We start from the raw sequence: 21,315 nt of genomic DNA on the forward strand, positions 1-21,315 counted from the left end.
CAGCGTACACATAAAATCCCACCTTTTTATTATGGCATATGGTTCTGGTTTGGAAGTGTGACAAAAAAAGGGAAAGACATAGCGACGCTGAAATAGTTACAGAGTCATGCCATTAGCAACACAGGTCGATACGATGGATTTCCAAGATACAAAATTGTTTGAGATGGTTTTTTTTTTTTTTTTGCTTTACACTGAAATAACTTTACAATATTTTGTGAACGCGCTTTTTTTTTTCCCAAGAAGAGAAAAAAATGTAAAATATGCTGAGAACAACTACAAGCAGGAATCATTTTAATGGTTAACAGAAAAAAAAGCTGTAACTTTGTTCTATAACAGCATCTATTAAACACACGTAACGAGAGGTAAGCAACTATACAGAAGTAAGAGTAGATATTTCACCACAGGAGTCTGAAGTTGGGGCAGGAAGGGGGACGGTGGAACTGGATGGTTTTATTTGGTCACAGAGTTTGAGCTGAGTGTTTAAAATGAGGCATCCTTAAAGATGCAGCACTCCTATTTAAAACAATAAAGAGAAACTTCTGATAGATTAGAACCTACCGGCCTGCAAAAAAAATAGTTAAAAAATAAAAATTAGACATTAAAAAAAAAAATCCAAGTATTTCTAGTATTCCGACTTAACTTACTGTTACAAAACAGACCGGGAGCACCTCCTTAAGAAGCAGCAAATCAGCCAAGGAGCAAAGCCACCTTCTCCACAAAGTACAGTATCTCTGGGGCTTCCAATACAAGGCTGATACTCCTAATGCGATGTAAGAATGATCCGTTTTGTCTGCCAAGCGATCAGGCACGAAAAGGAGACACTGCCTCTTTTCCCACCGCATTGCCCGGTTCTAGCAACAAGCTAAGACGTTCTCTTTGGGCCAAAACTAACAGAAACCGCTTTCTCAAATGCTCTTCAGGTTTCCTGCCAACCTGGGTTTTTATCATTATTATTCTCACATGGGGGGTTTTTATTATTTTTTTTTTAAAAAAAAAAACATTTTTCCTGACAGTCTCTAAAGTGACACAGAAAGTGTTTAACAGTCACTCTTCCACAGTTTAATTGTTTTGTCGTTTTCTAGTGCCGCTGATGCAATGATGTTTTCTGTTGGGTGACAAGCTGTTGAGATCACAACATCTAAATAAAAGGAGAGAGAGACAGATGTTACCATTTATGCCAGTACAACCTGCTTTGGTTCACAGCAGGTATTTTCAACTCCAGTGTGCACAGCTGCCCCATTATAAGCCATGGTCAGGTTACCTATCTACTGCAGATTCTGACACCAGAGCAATTGTTATGAATATAAATGTTGTGACCTGACCTTTGTTCTTCAGGAATCATTAACTATACTCCATAACAGCTATGTTATAACAACTGGGGTCTAGTAAGCCTACCTCAATCATGAGCTTAATAGCTGAGAAGTGGGTAAAATTGTATACACTTCTACTATAACCTATAACAAAGTAACCAATCAAAACACACCAAAACAGGCAGAACTTAGGGAAATTTTTCACAGCAGTAACATATGAAAGAACCAGACCCAATGTTCTGACCACATTTCATGCCTAGGGTTCCCTGGTGTAAGTTAGGACAGATAAAACCCACCAAAGCAAATAGCTGATTAAGCCACAAGAGTCCCAAACTCATAATTGGAAGTCCTGAGAGTCCAAAGACTTATGCACATGCTTAACTTGATTAGACTGCAAACAGTCCAATTTGCCTCCGTGCATGAAGTTCAGCAAGTTGCGTAAGTCTTTGCAGGATTGGGACCTAAGACACTGATCATGCCATTCACATAGGGCATGCCACTAACTACTCATGTGAGTAAAGTTGAGCACGTGCTTAAGTGTTTGTAGGGGCAGGACTTAACTATTCAAGACTCTTTCCTGTTTGCTAGAGGCTGGGAATGGATCACTCAATGATTACCTGTTCTATTCATTCCCTCTGAAGCACATGGCATTGGCCACTGTCAGAAGACAGGTTATTGGGCTAGAGATGACCATTGGTCTGACCCAGTATGGCCGTTCTTATGTTCCTTGCTGATGGGGTCAATGTCTCTAAAAGATGCCTCAAGCTCACCTGGAACTCATCCTTGGACAAGGGAGGCTTTGGGAGGACCTAATGGCCAAGATTTTCCAAGAATGACTAGCAAGTTGCAGTGCCTCATATCAGGCATTTAAAAGTTACTAAAACCTTGTGAAAACCATGGCCAATTTCTTTATATAATTCAAAGAACACAAGGTCTTTGATCACGGATATCACCACAGTTCCTCTAAAAATACCCAGCAAGTGTCAGGAAAAACACACTTTGTGTCCTAATCATGCCCCATTCAGACAGATTTTTATACTAATCCCATCTGTCAAATTCGAAAGAAATTTGAGTTAACACTAAAAATAGACGTTTCCAATTTACACCAGATAATTAACCTTAAATGCTATGTGCTTGTTATTTATTCAGTTAAGGAATCTTCAATCAATATGAGTAACAAAAAGCAGATTCACACCTGTGTGCCCTTGTAATTTCTGTACAATCTCTTTTGTTTGGAGGTTCCAAATATAAACCAGGTTGTCCTCTGAACCAGACACAATCCACTGGAAAAAAAATGGAGAGAGAAATAGTTACTGAAGTGCCATTTCAGTCTTTCCTGCCACACCACCTTTAACTGCTATTTATTCTATATAGGTTCATATACCGCCCTCATCACGGTAGCACCCGACTGCCTTCCAGTTGTGCATTAAACCATGTGGTTAACATCAGTCACATGTAGTTCATTCTCTCTCGCCCCACAAGGAGAATTGTGTGTGCAGTAAAGTGTTTTGTTTTGGTAGGGTTTGTTGTTTGTTTTCATGTGTCCATGGTGTTCTGTCTTAATCATAATACTGAGCTCTTCTACAGTGCTTTTCATATGTGGTTCTCAAAGCACTTCACATAGGTCAGTATCATTATTCCCATTTTACAGATGGGGAAACTGAGGCACAGAGCTTGGGCCGGGGGAGAGGAGGGGGGAGAGTGACTTGCCCAAGGTGTCACACCAGTCCAATGGCAGAGATAGAACTCAGGTCTTCTGAATCCTGGGCCAATGGCTCCTTCCACTAGGCCACGTTGAAGGCCAAGAAGGTTGGTTGAAGAAGTAGGCTTAGCACTTGAAGCAGAAGGGTGAGGTTTAAGATGGAGCTTAGAGTCCTTGGGGGAATGGCTCTTCAAGGACGCACCATCTCCTGCACAAGGATGCTGTGGTCCTAGAGACAACATCTCAACCAAGACTCCTACACAGCAACCCACTATCTGTAACAGGCAAGTGCTATATTATGAACTAACGTGGCTGCTCACCACGGAGGCCTTCCTTCTCCGTTACTGGCAAAGTTATTGGGCCTGCACTTGGGGCACAGATGCACTCTGGAGCATCCACACAGCTGAATGAAGTTTCCTAAAACTTGCCCCAAAATGGACCTTTCAACCAAGCCTCCAGAAAGTAAAGTTGCCACGAGATTCAAACCTTTGGACCGTTGCTTCTATTATAATCTTGCCTCATTGCTTGGAAGTTTGCAACATTAACTGGAGCACTTGTTACACTGCCTCCCCCGCGCCCGGGTGAAGACAGTTTTGCACTAAGGGCAGGATGGCTATTTATGGATCCAGAAATTGAGAGAGATTTGCATCATCTCTTTCATTTTGATGGGAAAAAAAAATCCTCAAATCCACCAATGTCACTAAAAGCAGCTCAGTAATCACCAACCTTTCCACCAGTGACGGAGAAGTTTGCAAATATGCAGTATTTCTCATTCTTGTGACCTGTGTATGTCTTCAGGCACTGGAAGTGAAGAGCCAAAAGGCAAAAATCATAAGCGCAGCTGTGAATAAGATATCTAGCAGTCAAGGACAAACTCCCTTTGCGGGGCAGACTAAATATATCTGTGCACATTTCCCACTCCACCAACTCATCCAAAGGATGCAGAGGGCATCTCAGCCCTCAAACGTTAACCAATCACTTTACTGGGCAGGGAATAACCCCAATTTGTCCCACAAACAGAAAAAACAGGGCAAGAACAATTGCAGTTCAGGAAACAGAATTCAATGTCTCTGGGCTTCATAAAAGTGTAAAGGAACTTTTCAAATTATCCTGTTTGGCCCACTACTAAAGAAAAAGGGCTGTAACAAATATTATTTACAGTAATTATACTGTACAGAGGACAGAGAAAAAGCTTAACCTTATGTGAAATCATCCAAAGCAGGCTACAAACCTAGCTAGGACTTTATAGTAAGACTGTGATTGTACCTTTCCTTTGCTGTAGTCCCAAAGTTTCAGCGTGCTAGAGAACAAAAGGAGAACAAGGATTTTAGGCTTTGTGTTATTTCACCTGACATGATTTCCGGGTACATAAAAGTTTTTCCATACTTGAGCTTCTCTAAATTTATATTAGTCATTCTAGTCTGGCTTTGGAATGCAGAGTTTCAGCTAACTCAACAAGAACTGGATTTTATTTACATGCCATTCTGATTCTCCGCTATGAAAAAAAATGGAGCAAGTCTTTAAAATTGCATTTTGTCAAGTTTACTCTTGTCCTTTTTGCTTGATGTGTGAACAGACACTCTGACGAGGTGTGTGACAGACAGCTCAAAACGTTATGGAGGGAAGGAGCTGGATGACAATTCTCAACTCTCTCTCACTACAACATATAGATTTTGTATCAGGCAAAACCAAGCCAGAATCACAGGCTGCCCTGCATCTGGGTAGTTACGGACACTGCGTAATAGGATGAGATCTTTAAGTCAGTCAATAAGTAGGCAAAAAAAGAAGTAAAGTTCAAATTCTATTTGGTAGCCTAAGAGTGAAATTAATCACTGGTTTTGGACAGAGGTGTCTCTTTCACACACACAGAAGAGAACACAAAGCTCCACCCATATGCAAGTAGGATGCAACAATGTCAACTCCCTTGGTCTGACATGCAAAACAGCCACAAATTTAGTTTAATTTAGGATAGGAGAAGGAACAATCCTGTAATGTCTGTTATAAGGAGACATTCATAAATAACTAGCTCATCACACTGTGAGGTCGGGACGGGAGGGTCTCATTACAGCAGCAGCGATTAATACACAAGAGTGGAGAAAGGAGAGCGGTTGGTTTTTGCTAGTCGTGGCAATGGAAATATTCCAGTCGAAGAACTCTCAGCAGAACCAATCCATCTGCATAGCTTTTCTGCTTTGTACACACAGCTATTTTTATATTGCATCCTCTGTGGGGGAGACACTCAGCCTTTGATGGCGTTACAACAAGAGAACCATTTGATCAATGCAAGGAACTACTTCATGATGAAGGCTCTAAAGAGACACAAAGCTAAGAGTGCAGGGGGAGTATGCCAACAGCAATGCTAAGACTTCCAACAGCATAAGCTTTGTTGTCGTTACTGACACCACAATTCCCAAAGGAATGGATTATAGACGTTTGAGAATAGGTATGAGTTTACCCATCCTAAGAATATTACAACAGCATGAAAAAGGTTAAATCTGAGGTTGATGAATGCACTATAAATGTATTTTTGAATACCTACTTGTCCAGAGTTGCTGCTAGAATGTATTTGCCATTTGGAGAGAATTTCACAAAAGATACAGGAGGGTTATCATCATCTGTATTGAAAATATGAAGGTGTTATACAGAATATTGTGAAATGTTTTTCTTATGGACAAAGCATTTCTTCCGACAAAATAGACCTCCAGTAGATGACAAAAGCCAACTTCAAGATTTGTTCAGTTACGTTTTTGTTCAGTTACCATTTTATACTTCAAGCAAACCCATGGGAGATACAGGAAAGTGGTAGTGTGAAATAGTTCAAGAGGAAGAATATTTGGTTTACTAACATTTTTATTACATAATCCTCTGTAACCCCAACCTTCCCACTCCTGCCTCAACCATCCTTATAGTCCACAGCGTGGCTGTAAAAATCATAATTAAGGCCCTACTTCATTTGCGATATTGCAAATCACGCAATATTAGACTTCCACTGCATTTTGATTTTAATTACCTTACTTTGCACAGTCCACAATTTTGCATATATTTTGAGTATGCAATTAGTACTGCACTAACATCCAATGCCTGTAAAATGTAAAAGGCTAAAGTGACTGGACTCGATTTCTACAGCAGTCGTGTTAAGACTTTGTCTTCTGCATTTTATATTGTACCGATCACTTTTTTTAAATGATATAATATAGTTACAGCAAAATGTCTGGTTATCAAAAAAAAATAGCAACCATAATATAATACTTGAGTGTTTACATCATTCCAGCATTTTTTTTCCTTAAACAAATAGATCTACTCTGGCTTTTCCAATTTACCAATATTAATAAAGGTCCATTAGTACATTTCTGCAATTTTCCATGTCCTGTCCACAACTCACCACAACTGCAATTATTTGAAGATCATCCTGTAATTTTAGCAGGGCCTTAATCATAAGACCATGACACACCCTACTGCTAAAGTATGTCCATTTTGAACACTAGAAGGTGTAGTTTTGCCTATGTCATGTTATCACTCTAGAGTCTGGTAATCAGAGGTATGACATCACTGTTCAACAGGCTGCCCACTGTCTTAAGAAGGGCATCAGTTCTCAAACACCTGTAACCCTAAACTGTAAACACATTTGGTCTTCTCTCACGGCCATAAAGAGGATATTCTGTTGCACTGGAGTATGCAGTTATCATTTCAAAGTGGAAAGTGGAAATCAGACTCATTTTTGCCATAGCAGTTCTAAGCCGTTGCATTGCTAGGCATAGTACTACAATGACTAGTGGAAAACCCTATAGTACAGGTATTTAAACTTTATTGTCAGCACACAATGAGCAACATCCCAAGCCAAAGAAGATTTCCTAAACATAGGAGAGAGGAGATTGCTTCTTAAATCAACTGCGAGGATGGTAGTGTATGACGAGGACAGTGTAAGGAGAAAGGAAAAAAAGAGAAACCAAAACTGATAAGAAAACTACCTAAGAGCAAAGTCACAGTCACACTGAGTATTTCATATGCTACATGATAACGCAGCTATGAGAATCAAGCACAACATATGCAAGTTTGCCTGCTTACCAATGAGTGTTTTTAAGCACTGGCCTGATGCTGTATCCCAGATTCGACTTTAACAAAAAAAAAAAAAGAGAGACATGAGTCACTATTGTAGCTTATGAAATGTATGACATCATCAACTTACAAGTCTACAATTTAACTTCAAAGTCATGGTATAACAAGCGTAAGACTAAAAATCTATATTTTAAACATTATTTTTATGTATGGAGCCTAGAAGGCTATGGCTCATAATAAATGTTACTGAAGAAATAACCACTTACCAGAGACCATCATAGCTACTTGATACTATCAGGGACCCATCACGATTAAAATGCACCTGTGGTTTTATATAAGGGGAAAAAACAGCCGTATTCATGTTTATGAAGACCAAACTCTTGTCCCACAGGTAAAAAGTTGCATCTGAAAATTAATTTATCTCCCACTGTGTCCCTATTATCACAAAACTAATATCTTGCGATTCATGTGAACGGTGGCAAGATTTCAACAACATAAGGATGGGCACAGAAAGTTCAGACATATCAAGTTAAAAAAAGCACTCTGGGAATTTTAGTGTAAGTCAGCCTTACAAAATTCTAATGCCTTATTTGCCTCGCTTGATTTTTTTCCAGCCTGAATAGAGACAGCTGCAGTTAATTCAGTTAGCAGGATAATGTTTGGGCAAGTAGATTGAGACTAGCTGGTAAGGTTTCATAACAATTACTAGACTGTTTTAAGAGGCCTCTTAAAACATTAAGACCTGAACTGATTCATTGCTCGAATGTAGTGAGGAATTTTGCTTACAGTAGTGGGACCATACAGGAAGACTGAATTATAGTTACATGGGCACAGCATTTAATTATATGTACATCTTGGTCTGGTCCATTTATTTTCTTCAGTCACCCATGAGCTTCCCGCAAAACCACCACTAAAGTGAATTTTAAATAGCAAATATTTAAACATACCCATGGGGGGGGGGAATTTGTAAGAGATATCACACACATTTCTGGTAAGCATTGTGGACTATACTCCATTTTAGTATCAGAGACGTGTTCAGAGCAGTCACCACTCAACACGTCTGACGCTTAGGAAATTCTGCTTTCCTCTGCTTCTTTCATTTTGTAACATTTCATTTCTGTTAAGAGCTGCACCCCTACTGCTTCCCTATCTTGGATGGATTAAGTTTTAGTCACTTTCATCCACTGAATGGACAAGATTTTAAGTGCAGTTTATTCTGACGTTACAGTACTTTGTTTTATCTCCTGAAGAGGTTTAGAGTAATGAGAAAGTTATGGAGCAACCCAGATGCACAGCCAATCCAGATGTTCATTGAGCAGTGTGGAGTAGCCCCCACAATGTGTGCTTCTATAGTGCTTTCTATCATAACAAATCATCACATGCCATTTATTATGCTGTGTCCTTCATCAAGGGGCGGCTACAGAATAACAGCGCTGCTCCATTCTTTGCAAAAGGGGAAAAAGCCCGGCTAGTTGCAGGCAAGTATGTCAAAATGTTAATGTATCTGAAGGCACTTACAGCTGAAACTGGGTCAGAATGCGCAGGCAGCGTCTTGAGGCACTTCCCCGTTTTCACATCCCATATCCTCACACTTTCGTCAAACTGAAGATTAGAGGACAAATTCACACAGTGATTTTCAAATGCACATCACTCCCCAGCCATACTGCTCAGCCCACATGAATGGATTAACAGGTTTCATCAGGGAGGGAAAAGAAATATACATGACCACATTCCTCAAGCAGCTAGACTTACTTCGGCTTGGGAGCAGCTAAGATTTTAATGTAATTTCTGTTCACTTCGTGTGGGGATCTTCAAAGGAGTTAAATCCTAACCTTCATGCTTTGCACTTCATGGAACCTTCCTGTGCCAATCTCAACGAGCTTTATGAATTTTAAGCTCAAATATTCATGCAAGGAAGCTAGTATTTATCCCTAGCTTACAGAGAAGGTAATTCAGGTTTAATGACTTGCTCAAGGTGACGAAGCAAGCTGGGAGAAATGTAGAGGAGAACCCAAGAGTCCTATTCCCAGTGCCTTCACAAGCCGAGAGCATAATGCTTTCTAGCTGCAGAGCAAGATGTTGAAATTGTCATGAAGCTACCTTTCAGTGAGGCCATGTTTTGCATGAAATGCTCAAATAAACCCTCAAAGAGATAAGGGTCTCTTCCAGAGCGATCACAGAATCTGCACTACAAAGATACAAGGAGCATCTATTTCCCAAGGTATTCATGCCAGAGCAGCACTTAAGGAAGGCTTTGCAATGAAGTGAATGTAGATATGCTGACTGCTAGGGCAGCCCCCTCAAGTCAGAAAGAGCATCTGGAGTTAGGGTGCTATGGGTGAAGCCCCAAACTTCTAAAGCTGGGCTGAGAGCTTTGACCTGGTCCCAAAAGCCAATGTGGTAGTGATGCTACCAACTCTCCCCTTCAAGACTTCATTTAATTACATAGTATGAACGGTGGAATTCAGACAGTCTAGACCTCTTTAGGGGATATGGGACTTCTACTCTATTGAGAGCGTGTTCCCTTACCGAGCCTGAAACAATGAGGTTGGACTGGGGGTTGAAGTTGCAGCAGAAGACATAGTTACTGTGCCCCTTCAGTGTCTTCAAACACTTGCCCTAAAATAAGATTTAAAATATTATTAAGAGTCAAATATACACACAATAGATTTACCAGTAACTTTCCACACCTTCAAAGCTCCCACAGTGACCTGAGTTCAGGACTATTCATAGTGTGATAAAGGGACAACATCAGGATAAATTTCTACCCAAAAATCTAGGCTTCTTTAAAAACAAAACAAAAAATCCCCCACAAACATCACCACCGCAAGTTTTTATGGGATAGGAATAGTTAAGCAAAACAGAAACAAAGTATTTCCATCCGAAAGGCTGGCCCTTTCTCATAGTGCATGAGAACCAGGCAGTTAAACGGAGCAGAAACAAAAGTGAGATAAACTAACTTCTTTTCTTGCTAATACAGAAAGCAAGCAAGCAGCATCCCAGGTGAAAAGTGAACGACAAATGTTCCATTTCAGAGAGAGCTCTCTCACATGAAGACTGTCATCTCTCCACCATCACATGCCTGGGAGGCCAGGGTGCCATCTACTAGCGTAATCACTGTCACCAACCAGGCAGTAAGTAGCAAGCTCCAGTCTCCCAAGATCAGCAGGACTTTTTCAAACAGACAGCACAACTCGCCCCTCTTCAGTTCACTTTAAACAGCTGTGTAGCATTACCAGGTAGAATCACAGATGGGCATGTTTAAAAGGAGCCGATGCTTAAAATTTCTCCTCCAACAACCTTAACACGTCAAGTTAGCCTTCTTCATTTTAAGATACCCTAAGAGAGAGGACTGGAGAGAGGGAGAGAGAGAGAGAGAAAGAGAATTCAAGCTCTGCCCTTACCGAGCTCACATCCCAAATTTTGAGAGTTTTGTCATCCGAGGCAGAGACAAGAAGGTTGGAATCTGATGACCATGCTACGTCAGAGATACCCTGAAACAAAGGAAAGCAATTTAACAGGGAGCTTTGCTTGATCATTCACTCCAGAACATGCTAAGCATAGACAGTTTATCAGTTTCATATCTGAAGCCAGAAAGAGAGAAAAGCAAGTTTACCTTAACTCTGGGACGTTTAGCTAGAAATGCATAACAGCATCTAACACCTCTCCATCTTAACACAGGACAGTCAGTGACTCTGGGATGCTTTTAGCTTTGCTGAGGCCTGGTCTACACTGGCCGTGGATTTCAGTGGCAGTTGACGGGATATACGCAAGCTACATACAGTAGCTTGCTTATCTTCCGTTGACTTCCTAATGTCTACTTTCTGTGGCATCTCCACTGCACTGATGGGATATGCTCGCCCTTCGACGCAGCGCTACGCTACTTGCCGGGGTGGATTTAGAGTCGACTTCCGGGTTCGAGCGAGCGAGCGAGTCTTTACTACTGCTCAATCAAACCTGCAAAATCGATCCTGCACTGCGGGCTGTGTAGACATAGCCTGAGTCTCGCAGTAATAAGAGCACTAGTACTTGTTCAGCCAGTGGGTTCTAGTTACACTGGAACCTGGTCCTCTTTTTGAAGTTTGTAAATAATAACTACAATAACTGGGTTAGATTCTTTTCCTTCTCCCTTCCTGAAGAGGGGCTCATCCCTGCTCTCTACAATACATGAAATGACCCACTGCAAAACTGCCAAAAGCACCAAAGTGACTTAGAAGCCTAAGTCCAGTTTTCAAAAGTGACTTAGGCACCTGGATCCTATTGACTTTCAGTGCGATTTAGGAGTCTTGAGTCTCAATGAAAGTCACTGGGACACAGGCATCACTTAAGTCACTTTTGAAAACGGGTACTTTTGAAAGTATTCTTTATTTCCTAACATTCAATCTTATTGCCCGAATTTCCATGTTGGCAAACCCATGAGAAGTGTCAGGTTCCCTTAAAAAAGCAAGCCATCCTGATCAAAATTGAAAGCAAATCCTGTAGGCAGAACATTATACCATGTAGTGTTCCTAGGTGGAAGATCAGCAGTCAAACAGGTAATTCACACTGGCTAAGCATTGTGAATGTAGGCACTTCATCAACAGATGAAGTTTCTGCCCATCTCTCTCAATCCTGACCTGAAACATCGCTACTTTTCCTGTACCAGGACATCATCATCATACAGGGTTGGGACATTGACACGTGGACAAATTAAACCCCATCCCCAGATGAGACCAAACAATTTGTTTTCACATGAATTAAATCAGGATAGGATGGCTTCTGAAGGGGAAAGCTAGCAATTTAACCCATTAGGCAAGCCCCAGATGAAATACGGAATTGTAATTGTGATCTGAAAGGACAGCTATTTAAAAGGAAAACTATTCTTTAGAGTTTAATACTTACCAGTTTGTGACCAGATATTGTTTTTTCAAACTTGCCATCATATGCTCCCCAAATCTTAATTAATTTGTCAGCCGCTAAAAGAGAAAAGACTCCCAATTAATAAATGAGCAGTAATAAAAAGGGCTACCTCACTCCCTTAAGAAGAGAGAAGTTCATGGGCTACTTTTCTGCAAACATAGAACAGTTTTTACCCTCAAGCAGACTTCAGTGCATAAGGTAGCATGTAAACATTAAATGACAAAGTTTCACATATGCCAGACTGCAGGAGTTGAGATTACACATACTGCCTTGAAGGTAAAGGGTCTCAAATAATTCAATTTCAAAACTGAATCCACTGTAATTTATCTGACAAGCAGTGGACTTTGGTTTCTCATTTTTAAAAATAAATTCATTGCCGATGAGAAAAAAGCTACCGTATCACAAGAGCCACTGAAACACTTCTACCTCAGAGAGAGCAAAAACATCCATAAATTGGGCCGACATTACTGCTTGTGAGAAACAAACATGCTACCTATTATCATGTTAGCTTGTGCTCTGTAGCAGAGGGAGAGGTTGATATTTGCCAGATGTTAAAAGTTAGAGAACTGTTCAGGGAGTGAGAAGAAATTTTCTTCTTCTAGAAGGTACTATGAAGAGTAAGAAGTTAATTTCTATGGATTACATTGCCCATTTAAAGGCAGTCACAATAAAGTAAGAGACCAGAACCATTGCCATTTCTACAGGTCGTGGCGGTTTCGGTAGCCATCTCCATTACCTTCAGTTCCTCTGAATTGCCTTTTTCCTCTCTAATTCCCTTTGGACAACCAGTGCCCAAAGTATGTGGGACTTGATTCAAAAGGAAGTTGTCAGGCAGTTGCAATGCTTACCAAAGAAAAAGTTAAACGGATATCAAGGTTGGCTTTGAGTTCTAGGCAAATACTTGTCAAGTTCCTCCCTTCCCAAGTGTGTCTGCTTGTTCCTTTCTTGTAAACAGCATGGTGAAATGTGTCAGACTGACTCTCCAACATCCTGTTATATTACAATGCCAGTGGAGGGGAGGGAGTGATAGGAGCACTCTGGACGAATTTCACCTCAATGCAGAGAACACATGCAGGTCCTTTATGCCAGGCGAACCCCAATTTAAAGGTTTAAGATGCAGTTTGAATGATGCAAAAGACTGCAGGAGGTCCCATCGGGGCTGGAATTAATTTCACCAGTATCCATAATCAAAGCAATTCTGCACTGTTTTCGCTAGCGTGTTCCATAGCCCAAGTTGAGCATCTCAAGCCCTTTGGTCCAGGCAAAGGCAGATCCAACATTTTGGACAATAGGACATAAAAGGCAACATAAAAGTGGGTCAAACTTTGGAACAGCCAGTTTTGAGGGCCCCTTTAAAAAAGGAGCCATGTGGTTATATTTCCCCACCTTTTGATCACTGTAGCATTAAGATTAGCCAGCTAGCTGTCTCCCAGCACGAGGTTCACATTTGCACAATTCAAAAGGAATTAAGGAAGACTGATACTTACAGGAACTGGCCAGCCACTCTCCATTGGGACTAAACTTTACTGACGAGACCGCCTTAGTGTGTCCTGCTAACGTGAACTTCAGAGCATAGTTTGGTTTTACAGGTGCCGGCTGTAAGAAAGAGTCATACGAGTAAGATGACCAGGGATGTAATTCAGTGTTTCGGTTGTAAATGGGGTACCAGAGTGAGCCACTATGCAGCGTTGTGCACTTCAATGGCAATCCAGATTTGAGCCTTTATTTTTTTTTTAATTTCAGTTTCTAGCCCTTCTGCTTGTGAAGCAAACCTGAGCCGCTACTTTCTTCCTGAGCTTATATAGAACCGTGCTCAAACAATGGGTTAAATTCATCCTTGGTGTAACTCTAGCCAAGTCAGTTACCAGGATGACGCTGGGCTAAGAGGTTTGCAAAGTGCGAACTGAGCCACTGATCTCAATGGAGTGTTCACAAAAGTGAGCTGCAAAGGATTTTTTAAAAATTGGTGATGTGCCTTTTTGCTTCTTCATGATTTAAAATAAAGACCTAAAAAGCTCCCCCACCAACCGCAACTTGTTTTCACCTTAAATTTTAGCAGTGTCATATCCAGCCTTCCCCGCTTTTGTTGGAGGACTTCTTGGGGGAAGGGGTTTCAGAGGGACACTGCGAGTTCTCATGTCTTTATTGAAGGGGCAGAGGTGTTTAACAAAGACATATTTTCTCCCAAATGTCTTCAGGCATTGAAAAATTTGAACAGTCACTTGCAATCTGTTCCTCTCTCTATTGAGATAATAAATTCACCAGTTCTCCAGTTGCCCTAAAGCCTTTTGAGTGTAGACAAGACCTGAATTTCTAGTACAGAAAGCAATAAAATATTTTCTTGATAAGACTCTTTTAGGCTTTTTTTAATATCACAAAACAGAAAAGGGTACAAGGCCATTTTTTTAAAAACCTTTTGCAAGTCAGCTTTACATTCCAGCATCAGCTATTTCACTGATGATCTTTTTAGCAGAAACATTCAACTACTCTGGGATCACAGGAAGACTTTGGTAGGATACCATAGCTTTCCCCCTCAGTCTGGCCCCAATGTAATGATTGCGGAAATCAGAATTAGCAGTAGAAAGAAACCAAACTTCCGACAGGGTGCATAATTCCTTTCTGGCTAACTGGAAAGCCTATTTATTATTTCAAGAAACCCTGACAATGTCTCCCCATTTCTCAGGAAAGATTTAATACTAGTGTCTCGCTAATTACACAACTGTGATTTCATTAGTTACAAAATATACTACACCATATTTACCAATACTCAGAAGTGTTACCATAAAACAAAATTACACATCTTGTGATATATTCTCTTTAATGAATTTTGCAAATTAGCAAAATTCAATAAATCACACTGGATCTCAGTTGAAGGTTACATTATACACATACATCAAAACCGAGCTCTTTAGGACAATGGAAGGAATCTTGCTATCAGTCTTGTCCATAAAGCACTTAGCATATTTTTGGCTCTCAGCAATATTAGGAGAAACTCTGAGAAGTTCCTTGAATTCATTTAAGTTATTAGAATTCAGTTTCTTAAATACCCCTGATGCTATTTGTAAGTTTGCCGGTAAAAGATGCAAGTAACTTCCATGTGTGCTGACAGACTGAGATATCGTTCTGAGATGTACACACACCTTGGTCTGATTGGTTGAGGAGGAAGGAGTAGATTGTGTTTTGGTGGATTCTGCATCTGGTTTCTTCTCTTCTGTTGCCATGGTTCTGAAGCTGGCAAGTCAGACGTATAGTGCTTGAAGGGATGAATGAATGTGCTGCTTCAAAAGGGAGCTTTTCACACCAAAAAGAGAACTGTTCTAATAACGCAAATCTAGGAGAAAATGAAACCCCATTGTTAACTATCAAGGCAATTATTTCAGCACCTAGAAGAAAATTAACACAACAACGCATCCTAACAGTAATCCATGTCCCCAAATAATCAATGCAAAAATCATCGCTTTCCAATTCTAGCTAGTCTCCAAGAGAGCTGAATGCTGCAGGTGGGAGTTAGATAAATACAGGATTAACACAAAGTTTCAAGCCCATCATCTTGTACCCTATGCAACGCTCCCTCAACTCCCCTTCTTCTTACAAGCCATGCTATATAATAGCCTTTTGCTAGCCACATTGTACTGACTCTTCTTTTTCTCAGATGCCAAATCACATTTAAATAACTATAAGCACATTACTGTTCCTGAGATCTCTTTTCCATGTAAACAATTGCTGTAGTTGCCACTGTTTCACAGATAGGTGGTCCAGGTGATGCTCTGAGAAGATGTGGTCTACAGCCTACAAGTTCAAGAACCCCAGTTATGGCCATTTATCACATTTTGCAAATTTTGCAAGGCTCCTCTGCACCATGTCATTCCGCAATCACTAAGAATACAGCTGTGAGGATCTGGCGAGGGTGGGGACAGTTTATTTCTCACCACACTTCCTGAAATGCCATTAAAAGTAGATAGTTTAAAAGCGTTAGAGACACAAGGGTTCATGGAACAGAAGCAATAGTCCTGGATATCCTTCAGATTCAATGACACACATGATACAAAACGCATGATAATGCAAAGAATGCAACACGCATACCCAGAGCTCAAAATCCTATTAGCTTCTTCTGCTCTTTCAGTTCACCCATTTCAACCAAGTGTTGTCTCCTTAAATGCATTTCAGAGCAGCAAATCACACTCACTTCTGCCCTACACTTGGAAGACGTTTCACCTGATTAAGAGCCAGCCTTGTAATAATCTTAACAGACTCGCCTTCTGAAACAGCTGTGCCAATGTTCTGCAAACAGGGCTTACACTGCAGAAGGAATACCTCTCCTGCAGCCCTGCAAGATTTCAGCCTGACAATGAAAAATACTTCTGACACACACAGTAAGACTCTGTCTTTAGAAAAAAATGTATTAGTGGAATTTTCACTGTTGCTACCACCAGTTCTGTTCTGCTGGTAGTGGCTGTACTTGGAGTGACACCATATGATCCACGGGGACTATGCAACATGGTACTGCCCATGACTTGTCTTCACTAGAGTTCGCTTTGGTGAAGAGAAGTCTCCAGGAGGAAGTTTTAGAAGAGATCTTTGGTAACTGTACATCAGCTTTTCAATGTTTAGCTCTGTTTAGGACAATGTTATTCAGCATAAGAAGAGGCAGCTTTCTGCACCAAACAGCAATATTCAGTTCAGGTTTCCTGAATGGCAATTGGCTGATGACAATGTGGCTAAGATCAAGCTCATGAAGAGGCCTAAACCAAGCCCAAATCATTCATGCTTAAAGCTTCAGCCTGCTGGAAAGAGAACAAACTCTAATTCAGTGTTTGTATCACTCCAGCCCCCTACAAGAGTCTGGGCACCCAGGACGAGACACCACCACTATGCTCCATGTAATGAACGCTAAGGGCCAGGCTCTAGCCGTGCAAGCACCATGGGTCATGCAAGCAACCCAGAAGCAGTCCGCAGAAGCTGGGCGAGAGAGAAAAGAATAATGCATGCCCGCTAGAGAGGCGCTGTTCGAGCATGTGAATGAAGGGAAGGGAAGGGAAGGGAAGGTTTGTGCATGCAAAGTTATGGGAGCTGGGGAGGGGGGGGGCAGACCCACACATCCCTGGGGAGGGACTGATGCGTGCCCCATTCTGGCACCGGGGCCAGGGAGGGGACAGATCCGTGCACCCCGGGGCCAGGGGTGAAGCACGCCCCCCTCGGGAGCTAGGGAGGGGGCAGGTCCGTGCACCCCGGGGCCAGGGAGGGGGCAGGTCCGTGCACCCCGGGGCCAGGAGTGAAGCACGCCCCCCTCGGGAGCTAGGGAGGGGGCAGGTCCGTGCACCCCGGGGGGGGGGCAGGTCCCTCCATGCTCCCGGGAGGAGACTAGCGAGGCGAGCCCGGCGCATGCCCAGCGGCGCGGAGGGGGCAGCGGCCGGTGCGCGGGGCCCGTGCCGCGGGGCGGAGGCTGGCGCGTGGCGGCCGCGCGGGGGCGGCGGGTGGGGGAGGTGTGGGGTCTGGCCCCTCCCCCGCTCAGTAACTTACCGGGGGGGGCGGGGCGCCGCCTCCTCCTCGGCGCGGAGCGGGGCCGGGGAGGGGGGAAGCGGCGGCAGCTCCGGGGCCGCCAGGCGGGGAATGTGGGGCGGCGTGGCGCATGCGCTCACAGGGCCGGGGAGCAGGAGGGGGAGGGGCGTACAATGCCGCTCTCTCCCGGGGCCGCTACGGCGAGGCAGAAGGGACAGAAACAGCCACCGGCAGATTGGCAACGCCTTAAAGGGCCAGAAGCCTGCAGTGCGTGGATAGTTTGCAGCGATGGGTGGGGTGGGGTGGGGGAGGGGAACTATCTTAGGCTTGGGGGTTTGGGTCCGGCTCCCCTGCCCCCCTAACCTGAGCCCCCCATAGATGCACAGCCTGGGCTTCCACAGAGGTCACAGCTGGACGGTGCTGTGAAGGGCTCAGCTCCATGCCCAGGGGTGCAGCTCCCACTGAAGTCACTGACCCTCAGCTTGCCAGGCAGGACCAGGAGCCCACGTGGCCTGACTGCTCCCTGCCCGGCCTTGCACCCCGGGGCGGTCATTTACCCTGGATTTCGGGGCCGCTTACACACCCGGGCAAGGCTCTGAGTGTGCAACACACCAACTAGATCGGGGGCTCCGCTCTGCAAGCGTCACACGCGTGACGACTCCTGTCGGGAAACCCAGGCCCAGGGCTGCAGCTCGGCTTGAAAACGGCCTCTCTTAAAATATAGGGGCGGCTCCCGCCGTTGCTGTGTCTTACTGATGCCAGGTCAAATGTGCTCCGCTCCGTCCCTTTGCAAGGGAAAGGGTGACTTTTTAGCACCCAGTCTTGCGAACTCATTCTGGCATCTGAGAGTCAACCTGGGTTCTCTCTTTATACATCAGCGATGCTCAGACTGAGGCTCAGGAGCCACAAGTGGCTGTTTAATGGGTCCCCGGCAGCTCTTTGCCGCACATGATATTAAAACACAACACAATGTGATTTAGTTATTAACCAATCAGGATGCTTTCACTATGTTATTAACCCTCTGTAGAATACTTGGTCAGCAATAAAACAGCCAGTTCTCACTACTGTAGCTCTTTGGGGTAATGTTGATGGCTAATTTGTCTCCTGAACACTGAGGTGTGAGTACCACTGTTATACCGTATTACTAGGGTTCCACTTAAATCGTGGGAAAATCACACATATTTTTCACAGGTCGGTCACAGCATAAATAGACGTTTCAAGGATGCGTTCGTACAATATATATACAAGAAGTGTTGTGCTGTACTACTGTTACGTTTGTAAGTTGCCCTGGGTAAAGAAATCTGCTAAATCAGAGGTTATAAAACATTTTTTTTTGCTGGGACCCCCTTTGAAAATATTTCAGGCTGTGACGACCCTCCTCCCCCCCCAAAAAAGTGATGACTTGCCCCCATACCATGCCACCCTTACTTCTGCACTGCTGCTGGTGGCAGCACTGCCTTCAGAGCTGGGCGTCCGGAGAGCAGCAGCTGCTGTCCAGCCACCCAGCTCTGAAGATAGCGCAGAAATAAGGATGACAATACCACAACCTCTTACAACAGCCAGATTCCACAGGGGAGACCAGATTTCATGGTCTGTGATGCGTTTTACATGTCCATGAATTTGGTAGGGCTCTAATTGTTACCTGTAATGCAGATTCTCCAGGATGAATTATGTTTTCAGTAACTCATGTGCAACCCCACTGTCTCACAGTCAGGCCATCAGCAACACCTGCCTGGGCAGGACCATCATCTCCAAGCTATGCCTTCGGTGACACTTGTGCAATGCCCAGCACCACTAAGGGCATCATTTGGAGACTAGGAACTTGCCCAGATGTTGCTGAGGACACAATTCATCCTGCAGAATCTTTATTACTGACAGGGCATGGAAAAAAAAAAAAAAAGCTTGATTTTCAGAAGCCGGGCTTAGTTTGCAGAGCTGGCAACAAATAAATCATTGTTTGGTTGGTAAAATGAACAAATATGATCAGGAATTAGAGACAGAGTAAACATGGAGCTTCGCGGTAATAAAGGCGTGACATACAGGAATGCTGTAAAGGGAATGCTTTCATCGATGGGCCCCATAGAATGCTTTCCAATATTGACTTTCAGGATGAGAAAACAGCTGGTATTCAAAGGACTTCCTTAGTCTCAAATCCTTATGATCCAGCTAGCGCCCCCTTGGGTTTGCTACACTGGCACTTTCCCTGTTGATAAGAAAATCCTCACCAAAGGCAAATGAATGACTGAATCCCTCAGGAAATTGATAATAGGATAATAGCTTTTTAATTTAGCCTTGCTGGTTCAAATCCAGCCTATGAGCTGTACTGACTGAAGGTTACTACCCTTTGGCCTACTCAGACCGGGGTCAGATGACATAGCTGTGAAAATGCTCACAACTGGTCTATGCTGCTGGCACCACTGGTGTAGCTGCATTAATCATAATGCATTAGTGTGAGAATTGCAGTGGAGACTCTGATGGCTGTTCAGGCTGTATGAAATGAATTGACAGCCTCAATCCACTTCCTTACACACAATTATCTACCTAACCTCCTCCCACCCCTGAATGGACTTTGCTAACACCCTCCCCTCCCCATTGTTGTTCCTTACCCTTGGATGTATATATATACCCCCTATCTGATTTCTGTTTCTTGCATCTGACGAAGTGGGTTGCAGCCCACAAAAACTTATATCTGCAGAATTTAAATTTGTTAGTCTTTAAAGTGCTGCAGGACTCTCGTTGTTTTTACAATAGCTATGAGATCTCTTCTGGAGCTCAAGTGGTTAGAGACCTGTGCTTTTGGTGCTGGAGGTATCTGATTCAATCCCCAGTGATGACTGAAGTCTGTGTACATACAGGGGCCTTGGCTTGATACACTTGCCTTGATACCACAGTGAACCTCAGGAAAACTATTGTCTATCAGTGTTAATAATAACTGCAGCTGTACTGATTTTTTTAAGATGACAGCTTTGGTTTTGGGTTAGATTGTGCAAAACAACTCAAAGAAGCTCTTAAACAAGCTGCAATATACACCCCAAGTGGTACCGCTGAAAGCTTAATAAAAATTCTGATCTGACCCTACACAGGAGAGCAATTGAAAAGGTTACAACATAGAAGGGCTGGATTCAGCAAATAGAACCTGCCCCGCTTATGCGCCACACAAGCACCATAAAAAATTGACAGAATCTCAGAATATCCACACAAGGGCCCGTATTTAGGAAGGCATTTAAGCAGATGCTTAACTTTCAGCATGTTAAGTCCTATTGACATAAAGTTAAACATCTGCTTAAGTGCTTTCCTGAAAATCAATGCTTTCCTGTGTCTAGGGCAAAAGCTACACAGAAATCACTACAATCATTTAATAGAGAATAAAAGCAAGAAAAGTGTGTCAAGTGCTGGTTCTTTAGCAAAGATCTTTGAGATCCAAAAGTTCTTATGGCAGTCGGGGAAGGGAAATAGAAAAATCTCTGGTGTTGGGGGAATTCAAGGAAAATTTTACTGCCTGCTTAGGAAATCTGGAGCAGGAATTTAAAGAATTAAACCTTATAATTCAAACCTGGAGGAGGGGAAAAAGTAGATGATAGGAAACAGAGTTGGAAAAACTGCACAATCCCCAGGGACATCATTAAGGACATACCGGTTAAGTTCTCCTTTTTTGTAACCTAAGGTTGGTTGGTTGGTTGGTTCATTAAATACACTAAAGTTCACCATTTTATAAATAGGCACTTATTCAATTTCTTTTTGGAAGGAACAATGTAATTTGCTTCTTTCTTGTTGAAGATTACAATTCACATGAACTGTGCCCCACTTCTCACTTACTCCCTTGTTTTGGAGATTTTTCCTACCACTTCC

The 21,315-nt window shown here is 42.8% G+C and overlaps 1 protein-coding gene across 2 annotated transcripts; it reads right to left on the minus strand.

Moving 5' to 3' along the window:
- Window positions 1-274: 274 nt before the first annotated feature.
- Window positions 275-17,590, minus strand: WDR5 (WD repeat domain 5). Of its 2 annotated transcripts, none has more exons than XM_067541849.1 (14): window positions 17,488-17,590; window positions 15,108-15,298; window positions 13,455-13,563; window positions 11,950-12,023; window positions 10,473-10,562; window positions 9,598-9,687; window positions 8,587-8,670; window positions 7,335-7,390; window positions 7,078-7,124; window positions 5,552-5,627; window positions 4,279-4,312; window positions 3,739-3,813; window positions 2,506-2,593; window positions 275-1,138 (listed from the first exon to the last, which is right to left on the minus strand). In XM_067541849.1, the coding sequence occupies exons 2-14, from the start codon at window positions 15,186-15,188 to the stop codon at window positions 1,038-1,040; spliced, it is 1,005 nt and encodes a 334-aa protein (XP_067397950.1). In that variant the 5' UTR covers window positions 15,189-15,298; window positions 17,488-17,590; the 3' UTR covers window positions 275-1,037. The 2 variants fall into 2 exon arrangements, with proteins under 2 accessions (XP_067397950.1, XP_067397951.1); XM_067541850.1 differs by lacking the exon at window positions 17,488-17,590 and adding an exon at window positions 16,051-16,074.
- Window positions 17,591-21,315: the final 3,725 nt, after the last annotated feature.

The sequence above is a fragment of the Emydura macquarii genome, unplaced genomic scaffold, assembly GCF_026122565.2.
Source record: "Emydura macquarii macquarii isolate MOO-44397 ecotype Brisbane River unplaced genomic scaffold, CSIRO-AGI_Emac_v2 contig_691, whole genome shotgun sequence".
In the NCBI taxonomy this organism is placed as follows: Eukaryota; Metazoa; Chordata; order Testudines; family Chelidae; genus Emydura; species Emydura macquarii.

What these genes read in the sequence shown, in the direction of transcription:
- WDR5 (XM_067541849.1), bottom strand. Translation starts at nt 15,188, where the DNA reads ATGGCAACAGAAGAGAAGAAACCAGATGCAGAATCCACCAAAACACAA. An exon ending in ACCTCATTGTTTCAGGCTCG is followed by an intron (nt 8,671 to 9,597) that starts GTAAGGGAACAC and finishes TCTAATCTTCAG; the next exon opens with TTTGACGAAAGTGTGAGGAT. An exon ending in TCTCCGTCACTGGTGGAAAG is followed by an intron (nt 2,594 to 3,738) that starts GTTGGTGATTAC and finishes TTTTTTTTCCAG; the next exon opens with TGGATTGTGTCTGGTTCAGA.